The 11,525-nt window shown below is 36.3% G+C and overlaps 1 protein-coding gene across 1 annotated transcript in view; it reads right to left on the reverse strand.

Moving 5' to 3' along the window:
- The window catches only part of Cnbd1 (cyclic nucleotide binding domain containing 1), a 219,496-nt gene that overhangs the window by 169,132 nt on the left and 38,839 nt on the right, over nt 1-11,525 (reverse strand). The window contains exon 4 of the mRNA XM_021221891.1: nt 7,613-7,768. Coding sequence (XP_021077550.1) covers nt 7,613-7,768 — 156 coding nt within the window. The remainder of the gene's footprint in view (nt 1-7,612; nt 7,769-11,525) is intronic.

The following is an 11,525-nucleotide window of genomic DNA, read 5'->3' on the forward strand; positions in this document are numbered from 1 at the left end:
AGAGAGAGAGAGAGAGAGAGAGAGAGAGAGAGAGAGAGAGAGAGAGAGAATTCTATACTGTATACTTTTGTGCATTTAGGTACTTCATGTACATGATTTAGTTACTTCTTGTACATGCTCTTTAAGTCTTATAATGCACTAGAAACTAGATATATTTAATATATATTTAAATGATAAAACTCAGGCAAGTTATATGATATTCTGTCACAATTCTTTTAAAAGCCTACATTTTAAGGTATGGGAAATTTCTACAAACAAATTACTAAAATACATGAAAACCATTTTGTCATTGCTTTAATGCTCCAATTACCACAAAATGGATATATATATATATGTATATATATATATATATATATATATTTCTTAATTTGTTCTTAAATTTGAAAGATATATATATATGATAAAATTACCATTATTCCTAGATTTCATTAATCATTTATAATGATTAAAAGAATATATATGTAAATATATTAAAATACTGTGTGTTCATTAAGGCAGCCATTTACAAATACATAGGCTCCTAGTTAAATAACTTTCACATATATTAAAGATTCATAAAGAGTATAATAAAATAATCTTATTCTAGGTTTAGGGCTTACATTGGTTGCAAACTTAACAGAGTCTAGAATCACCTTGAAGAAAAGTCTCTGAAGACATCTGTGGAGAGTTATATTGATCAGGTTAACAGAGGTGGGAAGGCTGTCACTCTATGTGAACAGCATAACTCACTAGGATGTTATGTAAGCCTGAATAAAATTATGGAAGCAAGATAAGCATATGTATCTCTCAGTATCTGCTTCCTGACTGGGAATGTAATTTAACGAGCTGTTAAGGATTTGGATGCCACGCCTTTCTTGATAACATTGAATCTACCTTTAAAATGCAACTTGAAAAAAAAAAAAAAGCCTTTGTCCTTTAAGTTTCTTTTGTAAGGTGTTTTATCACAGCAATAGGAATATGTAACTAGTGACATCATATGATTTCATGAAATTCACAGGCAAATGGGTGGAACCAGAAAATATCATCCTGAGTGAGGTAACCCAATACAAATGAACACACATGACATGTACGCATTGATTAGTGTATATTAGGGAAAAGGCTTGGAATATGCACAATACAACTTACAGAACATATGAAGCTCAAGAAGAAGGGAAACCAAAGTGTGGATGCTTAAGTCCTACTTAGAAGGGGAACAAAATAATCATGGGAGGTAGAGTGGGAGGGACATGGGAGGAAAAGAGGAAGGGGAAGAGAAAAAGAAGGGGGCAGGATCAGATATGGGAGGAGACAGGGGAGATGTACAGAAGGTCAGGATGGGAAACTGGGTGTAGCCAATAGAAAGTTCCAGACGCCAGGAAAACAAGAGGCTCCCAGGACCCAACGGGGATAACAGCTGAAATACCCAACAATGCAAAGAGAAAACCTGTTGAGACCATATCCAGAGGTTAGGCATGTCCAATTCCCAGTTGAGGTATAGGGCCACCCACCCTTCTCAAAATTTTAACCTAGAATTGTTCCTGTCTAAAGGAAATACAGGGACAAAGAGTAGGACAGAGACTGAAAGAAAGGCCATCCAGAGACTGCCCCACCTGGGAATCCATCCCATATGATATTGCTGATGCCAAGAAGTGCTTGCTGACAAGAGTCTGATATGAATGTCTCCAGAGAGGCTCTGTCAGAGCCTGACAAATACAGAGGAGGATGCCTGCAGCCAACCATCAGACTGAGCACATGGACCCCAATGGAGGAGTTAGGAGAAGGACTGAAGGAGCTGAAGAGGTTTGCAATCCCATAGGAAGAACAACAATACCAACCAACCGGACACCTCAGAACTTCCAGGTACTAAACCACCACCCAAAGACTTCACATGGAGGGATCCATGGCTTCATCTGCATTTGTAGCAGAGGATGGCCTTATCTGGCATCAGTAGGAGGGGAGGCCTTTGATCCTGTGAAGACTTGATGCCCCAGCTTAGGGGAATGCTAAGGCAATGAGGCATGAATGAGTGGGTGGGTGGGGGGGGGAGCACCCTCATAGAAGCAGGAGGATGGGGTGGGATAGGGGTTTTCAGAGGGTAAACCAGGAAGGGGGGTAACATTTGAAATGTAAACAAACAAAATAACTGATAAAAATGTTTTAAAAAGGGAAACTCTCTTTTAAAAACATAAACCTATATGAAACTTTTCTAAGGTCCACTAGGGAAGTTTAAAGAATATATAAATATCTACCAAGCTCCTAAATAAGAAAGTTACCATTTGTCTATTGAGTACACTTACAAAGCACTAAGATATTTTCTCAACAAGTAACAAAAGAGGTCATAAAAGAAAATCACTCCTAAATCCATATGAAATTGACATAAAATTTAATAAAACAGAATAATTACTCAAAATGCAGAACACATTTAAAATATAATAAAATTGTATCACAAGTCAGTAATTATGAGTGGAAGTTCTAAAGAAATAAATTTTATTTATAAACATTTGAAACAAATAATTTCATAATGATCAACTGTTAGGTGTATTTTTGAAGGTGTAGATGCATATTAGAAAAACCCAGTAAATGCAACTGACTCCAGATAAGACCCAACTAAAAAAAGGAAACATTGAACAAGACATCAGAAGGCAAGAGTACAGAATCTGAAGGCTAATGAGACTCAGTAGTAGGGCATATACTGAAGAAGAGTTAGACACAGCCCTTGGTGAGAAGCAAGCCATATTCTCAAAGGGGAGAAATTTACACTAAGAAAAATGTGATGGCCTTCTAGTTTCCATCTGCACCCAGGAGCTGACCCTGTGTCACAGTTCTCCAGACCCAAATCCCACCTTTACTCTTTGCCCACTTAATACTAATACATTAACATTATTTTTGTTGCTTATTAAATTATTATATACTTAGTGACTTAAATCATGTGCGTTTTGATATCTTTGTGTGTGTGTGTGTGTGTGTATGTGTGTGTGTGTGTGTTCATGTGTTTCTTTTTCGTTTGCTCTGCTTAATATGTCAAACTTCCAACTTAGGTATGTAATGAGCTGTTCATTTCTGGAACAAGAAATCCTCTTCAATGGTCATACTGTTGGCAGAATTATAAATTCCTTAAAGTTAAAGGATGAATATCTTCTTCTTGCTAATTCTCAATAGGAACATGCATCTTAGACATGCCATATAATCTCACAATGAAAAATTGTATGGCCCAGTCTCATAACTGTTTCTGTATTCTAAGAGTTAAGTATAGCCTCTGATTCTACATATAAACTCAAAACCATGTGGGTAGGTAGTTCTCCTAAGGGTGCTAGCCATATTTAGTAACATGAACACTTTTATGTTAATCACATTTGCAATGGAGATTCATGTTTTATGTGCAAAACACAAATGTGACTCAACTAAATTCCACTCATTGGTGAATAAGTTGTCAGGTCTGTAGTCCTTTGTTTATTTCTGACTAAATGAACCATGATCGTATAAGTTGTTATGCTGCTTTAGTGAGTAGATAGTAAGTTAGCAGAATTTTAAAAGTAACTACCTTACACTCTCTAAAATTCTGTGTAATACTGCTTAAATTTTACTAAATAGATGTTAATTTTGAGTTGCTGTAGTTACTTTCAAATGAAATAAAATATTCCTGAGAAAATTAACAATCTATTGAATACTGATAATTCAGTTTGATATTAGTCACACTGACTTTATCATAACTTCTATTTCAATCCAGTAATTCTGAATTTAGTGTTGATGATGTATGAGGGCCTTGAAACATTAAAATCACCAGCAGACATCACATCATTGAGGTGGCATGACACAGTACCTATTTGAGAACTAAAAGATACAGCATCAGTAAGTCGATTGTCAAACAGATAGGGTGAAGGGAAGAGAGGAGGGAGGATAGAAAAGTTGCTTGGGAGACCTAATGTAGAATATTGTTTTTAAAGAATATTGTATTGGCTACAAATTCATGTGGTAATTCTGTGTGCTCATTAAGGCACTGAACTCTACAATAAGACCTGGAGTTGGGAATTAAACTACAATAGACAAAAACAGGAGTGAGGAAACTAGAAAAATGCTAGAGGTGCTCATCACAGCAATGTAAGTACATTCTAAAGATGGTAAAATAGAGTTTAGAATCATTTCTCAAATGCTACTTTTGATTGATGATCACTAGGACATCAGCTTGTTCTTTCGTCTACCCATTCCTTAGACAAATCTTAAAGGGGAAGTATATTCTGATGAATATTTTTATTGAATCTATGCATAGTTGGCAAAGGGGGTCACTTCAAAAGAAAACACTTGCCAGGAGGACTAAGCATTGAACAATAAATACAACTAGAAGCTATGGACAATTTTGAACATTTAAATAGTTTGGGCCTTATGGATTTGTAATTTTACACATATATGAACAAACTCAACATAATCATTGTATTCTTTTTAGTAATTTTTCCAACATCACAATTTCAGGAACAACCAGCATTTTACTTTCTGTGGAGCTTATATTCTTAAATATAAACCAAAAAGTGCACTGAGCACCATACCGTAACTCAGTGGTCAGGGCTTAGAAGAAGGCTAATCCAGCCTCAGCAGACAGAGCTTGGTGGAAACAATCAGTGAAATTCTCTCTGATGGGCGACAGGGTGGGGTATTGTATGAAATAAGAAGGTAGCAGCCAAATGCCTCAGTATATTCTGTAATAAGAAGCGTGGTCATGTCAGTCTACATCATGGTTTGTAGCACAATGTCAGTAAGAAGGACACATTCCTGAAAAGTACACAAGAGAGGAGGAGGGCTGGGGAGAATGGGGAGATCTTGGAAGGACTCAGGATTCAGTTCAGAGTCAGGGATGGAATTTAATGCTGGTGGGTTGGGAACCATTCATGTCTTTGTAGTAAAACTGTGATTGTCATGAGGAGATTCAAGGTGGGCTATCCATCTGTGGTGCTGACTATAATACCACCAGCTTCTAAAATATTATTATGGAATTCTTGTAGAAAACAATTTCTTATTTATAATCTGCTACTTTTTAAAAAGGTGACTTATATGAGTGTGGGGATGGTGCAAAGAGTATGAAATGCAGGGAACTAAAACACAAACTGTGAAAGCAGCTTGAGATCCTTAGAGAAAACCTGGCCCAGTTGTTATCTCTTCTACTTTCTCCAATTAAAGATGCTTCCTTCGAGGGACCGTGGCATCCGAAGATCATTAGGTTTCAGCAGAGCAGTGATGCAGCGCCACTTCTCAGGAAGGACTCAGAGGACTCACTCCCTGAAAGAAATCAGCCTATTTGCTGTTTTAGAATTGGGCCATGTAAAATCCAAATGCAGCCTGGATCTCCTACTGTGTCCTCTAGTGAAGTGCCTCATAAGATAAGGAACCACAGTCTGGGACTACATTTCCGGGCTATGTGCCAATCAGAGTAACATGCTATGAAGCTTTCAAGTTTTGAGGAAAAGCCGCACTGGAAGGAAAGCTGCTTGGAAATAGGCTGGGAAGGTTCTCGTCTAGAAGAAACAAACTTCATTTGAAGCTGGATTAATAAAGAATTGTGTAGTATTCTGCTTTGTCAGAATAGGTATTTCTGATAGGAACCATGATCACAGATGGTACAGGAGTGTGACTATAAGAAGACAATTACTTGAGATGAGGTAACAAAGAACAGAAATATCAACCTTGTTGTAATCATGTAGATATTATGAAAGAGAATGCCCCTGGGTCTTGGTCTGTTTGTAGCAGTAAGGGACACAGTTTTACAAGGGAGGTATGCACTGTAGTCATCAGAAGAAAGCAGGAAACGAACCAGACGGCTCTGAACATTAGCTGTGCATTCTTTGGAAATATTCTACCTCTTAATTTTCTGTTCACTAATCTATAGTAGGGATGAACTCATGTTATCATTGTTGTCAAACCCAAATGAATCAAAATTGCTCTGTACGTACTTTATGTGAATGAATTAAAAAAGTTTGCTACCATCTCAAGGTAATTCTTTCCTTACAAAAGAATATATATTTTCCTTATGATATATGAACAAATAATAACTGTTATTTATTATGTATCTGTATTAGTTTACAAAGTTGACCATAACATTTCCATACTATAATTTAAAATGCTTCATATTACAGTTGCTCACACATTAGTGTGCTTTTAAAAATGTATCTTTATTCCAATCTTCTGCAGTTTAGAAATAAACAAGGTCTTCTACTATAATATATCTACTAACACAGATTTACCATATTAATATATTATTTCACAATATATTTTAAAACATTTTTGAAATTTTTACTTTATTTTTATTTTATTTTTAACACCCCATATTCCATTCCTCACCCTCTGTCTGCTCCACATCCTATACCTCCTTCCCAACCCACCCATTTCCACATGATGCTCCGACTCCCCACCCCACTGGATCTCTAAACTCCCTGGGGCCTCCATTCTCTTGGGGGTTAGGTGCATCATCTCTGAATAAACACAGACCCAGAAGTCCTCTACTGTGTGTGTTTTGGAGGCCTCATATCAGCTGGTGTATGCTGTCTGTTTGGTGATACAGTATTTGAGAGATCTCAGGGGTCCAGATTAATTGAGAATGTTGTTCCTCCTATATGGTCATCTTTCTACTCAGCGTCTTTCAGTCTTCCCTAATTCAACAACAGAAGTCAGCTGCTTCTGTCCATTGGGTGGGTACATATATCTGTATCTGACCCTTTCTTGGTTTATTGGTTTAGGTGACATACCTAAGTTGGAAGTATGACATATTAAGCAGAGCAAATACATTTTGCCTAAAGATAATAAAACAAAAATAAACACATGGACACACACACACATACACACACACACACAAAGATATCAAAATGTACATTATTTAAGTCACTAAGTAAGTAATAATTTAATAAGCAACAAAAATAACATTAATGTATTAGTATTAAGTGGGCAAGGAATAAAGGCACATTTTATAGAAGCACAGAGACTGATTTTAGCACAAATATTGTTCTAATAACACATCACATCTACCTCAAAGAACTGCCATGGATGTATATATATAAACATATAGTTATGTAACAATTAATTAAAAGGGGACCATGAATTTGAAAGGGAGAGAGGAAAGTTATATGGGAAAATGTAGAGGAAGGAAGGAGAAATGTTAGATGATGCAACTGTATTATAATCCATTTTTTTTGTCTGTTGCTATGTTCCTCCCCTCTCCTTTTCTTTGCTTTCTACCACTAAGCAGTGGTGTCCCAGTTAAAAGAAAAAATGCTCCAGGAAATGACAGGTAATATGAGGTAAGTGTATTTAAAGGCTCTGTGATAGAAAAGACAATTTAAGTTCTGTGAAAAGCCATCAAATATTCAAAAACTAATGAAATCATAAGAATAAGTTTTAACTTAACATCAGTACAGACTCTATGTATTTCTTGCAATGTGAAACTAAAAATGGTAGCTATCCAGAGCTCATCATGAATATTGAGTTCATGACGGTTGTTGTCATAGAATAGTCTCCAAGCATTCCTCTTCTGATTCCAACACTCATGGTAAGTCATGAATAAATAAGGCACATGCATTTTCAACCAACCAACTAAAATCAACACATTACAATAGTGTTCTGGGAAATGAATTGGTCCATTAAGAATACTCACAGCTTCTTTAAGATATTTAAGAACTCCTGAAACTTTTCTTCAGTTATTTCTTCTTCATCAATAGAAGGGCCACCGCGAGCTTCTCTAAGATACGCAGATATGTTGTGTGGCATAGCAGGTTGGTGTTTCTTTTCTGCTAGCCTTACAGCAGATTTTCTGAACAAGGAAACAATAATAATATTTCACAGCACATAAAAACATTACATAGAGTTTTACTTTACTCTCAATAGTAGAAATACATCATTTGACAGCAAATGAACATTTGAATAGCATTCTTTCTTAGTGCTTCCATTTTTTTTCAGTCACTAGTGTAGTTATATTTGTACTCCATTGTACCCTAAGTTTAGAAGTTAACATATTTATTTTCACCATACATAATTTAATTATATGTTATAGCTTGTAAACATTTAAAATATTACATAATTCAAGGAAAAATTTCAAACAAACAACTATTCTTCCCTTTCCATAAAACAAACTTATTTATCAGTGGTTTTGCCACATGTAACATTTATTAACTTGTTGTTTGCCGATTATAAACTCCAGACATCTTACAAGTAGTCAGCACAACCATATTCATTTTCCTATGGTTTACTGTACACTTCAGTTCTCCAACAAATGTAGAAAATAGTGATAATTTGAACTATTTCATTTCCCTGAGTTTTTATGTTGTGTTTTTGAAAGCATAAGTAACAGGAAAATAAAATGCAATATTCAACTTAAAAAAGGAAATAGTGGGTCATTTTTCTCTCTCCATGTGCAGGTGTGTGCCCAACATGTTAGAACAATACATTCCTCTTGATTTTACATCAATTCCCAGCTCTGCTTCGCTCACTCAGGGGGTCCCCAGATCATCTGCCTCATCTTGTATCCCAGGTCCCTCAGAGACAAGTCTGTGCAGGAGAGCACATAAACTGCAGATGCAACATAGCTTCTTGGACAGGGTCACTGCAGACCTTCATCTTCAACCAGGAGGCAGAGCTGAGACCCAGACCTCTGTGCACTTTCCCTGCCAGAGGAGAGCTTGTCTGCAGAAAGTGCTGTGACCACTGAGAGTCAGGAGAGAGTTGGACTCCCAGGAGTGGTGCCAGAGACTAACAGAATCACAGGGAAAACGAACTCCAGCCAGAGACAGCTATAACAAATAATACCAGAGATTACAAAATGGCAAAAGGCAAACATAAGAATCTAACAGAAACCAAGACCACTCAGCATCATCAGAACCCAACACTCTTACCACAGTGAGTTCAGGATACTCCAATATATTGGAAAAGTAAGATTCAGATTTAAAATCATATCTCATGATGCTGGTAGAGGAGTTTAAAAGGGACATTAATAACTCACTTAAAGAAATACAGGCAAACACTGCTAAACAGGTAGAAGTTCTTAAAGAGGAAACACAAAAATCCCTTAAAGAATTACAGGGAAACACAACCAAACAGGTGATGGAATTGAACAAAACAATCCAAGATCTAAAAATGGAAGCACAAACAATAAAGAAAACCCAAAAAGAGACAACTCTGGAGATAGAAATCCTAGGAAAGAAACCAGGAACCATAGATGTGAGCTTCAGCAACAGAATACAAGAAATGGAAGAGAGAATCTCAGGTACAGAAGATTCCATAGAAAACATGGGTACAACAGTCAAAGAAAATGCAAAATCCAAAAAGATCCTAACTCAAAACATCCAGGAAATCCAGGACACAATGAGAAGACCAAACATAAGGATAATAGGTATAGATGAGAATGAAGATTTTTCAACTTAAAGACCCAGCAAATATCTTCAACAAAATTATAGAATAAAACTTCCCTAAACTAAAGAAAGAGATGCCCATGAACATACAAGAAGCCTACAGAACTCCAAATAGATTGGACCAGAAAAGAAATTCTTCCAGACACATAATAATCAGAACAATAAAAATAAATTCTGACAGAAAGCATGAAATAATGACAGAACATTAAAAGGTTTAAGGGAAAAAGGTCAAGTAACATATAAAGGCAGACCTATTAGAATTACACCAGACTTCTCACCAGAGACTGTGAAAGCCAGAATATCCTGGACAGATGTTATATAGACCCTAAGAGAACACAAATGGCAGCCCAGGCTATTATACCCAACAAAACTCTCAATTACAATGGATGAAGAAACCAAAGTATTCCATGACAAAACCACATTCACACAATATCTTTCCACAAATCCAGTCCTTCAAANNATAATAAANGGAAAACACCAACACAAAGATGGAAACTACACCCTAGAAAAAGCAAGAAAGTAATCCTTCAACAAAACGAAAAGAAGACAACCAAAAGAACAGAATCCCAACTTTAATAACAAAAATGACAGGAAGCAACAATTACTTTCTTTGATTTCTCTTAACATCAATGTACTAAAGTCCCCAATAAAAAGACATAGACTAATAGACTGGCTACACAAAGAGGAACCAACATTTTGCTGCTTACAGTAAACCCACCTTAAGGACAAAGACAGACACTACCTCAGAGTAAAAGGCTGGAAAACAATTTTCCAAGCAAACGGTCTGAAGAAACAAGCTGATGTAACCATTATAATATCAAATAAAATTGACTTCCAACCCAAAGTTATTAAAAAAAAAAAAAAAAGACAAGGAGGGGCACTTCATACTCATCAAAGGTAAAATCTACCAAGAGAAACTCTCAATTCTAAATATCTGTGTTCTAAATGCCAGGGTAGCCACATTCATTAAAGAAACTTTAATAAAGCTCAAAGTACACCTTGCACCTCACACAATAATAGTGGCAGATGTCAACATACAACTCTCACCAATGGACAGATCCTGGAAGCAGAAACTAAAGAGACACACATGGAAACTAACAGAAGTTATGAAACAAACGGTTTTAACAGATATCTACAGAACATTTTATCCTAAAACAAAAGGATATACCTTCTTCTCAGTACCTCATGGTACCTCCTCCAAAACTGACCATATAATCAGTCACAAAACAGGCCTTGAAAGATACAAAAATATTGAAATTATATCATGCATCCTGTCAGATCACCATGGACTAAGGCTGATCTTCAATAGCAGCATAAATAATAGAAAGCCAACATTCACAGGGAAACTGAACAACATTCTACTCAATGATACCTTGGTTAAGGAAGAAATAAAGTAGGAAGTTAAACACTTTTTAGAGTTTAATGAAAATAAAGCCACAACATACCCAAACTTATGGGACACAATGAAGGCAGTCCAAAGAGGAAAACTCATAGCTCTGAGTGCTGCCAAAAAGAAACTAGAGAGAGAATACACTAGCAGTCTGACAGCACACCTAGAAGCTCTAGAACAAAAGGAAGCAAATTCACCCAAGAGGAGTAGACAGCAGGAAATAATCAAACTCAGGGGTGAAATCAACCAAGGAGAAACAAAAAGAACTATTCAAAAAATCAACCAAACCAAGAGCTGGTTCTTTGAGAAAATCAACAAGATAGATTAAACCCTTAGCCAGACTAACTAGAGGGCACAGGGACAGTATCTTAATTAACAAAATCAGAAATGAAAAAGGAGACAAAACGATGGATTCTGAGGAAATCCAAAACATCATCAGATCCACTACAAAAGCCTATACTCAACAAAACTGGAAAACCTGGATGAAATGGACAATTTCCTAGACAGATACCAGGTACCAAATTAAATCAGGATCAGATTAATAATCATAACAGTCCCATTTCCCTTAAGGAAATAGAAACAGTCATTAGTAGTCTCCCAACCAAAAAAAGCCCAGGACCAGATGGGTTTAGTGCAGAGTTCTATCAGAACTTCAAAGAAGACCTAATTCCAACTCTCCTCAAACTATTCCACAAAATAGAAACAGAAGGTACTCTACCCAATTCGTTCTATGAAGCCACAATTACTCTGATACCTAAACCACACAAAGATCC

The sequence above is a fragment of the Mus pahari genome, chromosome 22 (assembly GCF_900095145.1).
Source record: "Mus pahari chromosome 22, PAHARI_EIJ_v1.1, whole genome shotgun sequence".
NCBI classification, from domain to species: domain Eukaryota; kingdom Metazoa; phylum Chordata; class Mammalia; order Rodentia; family Muridae; genus Mus; species Mus pahari.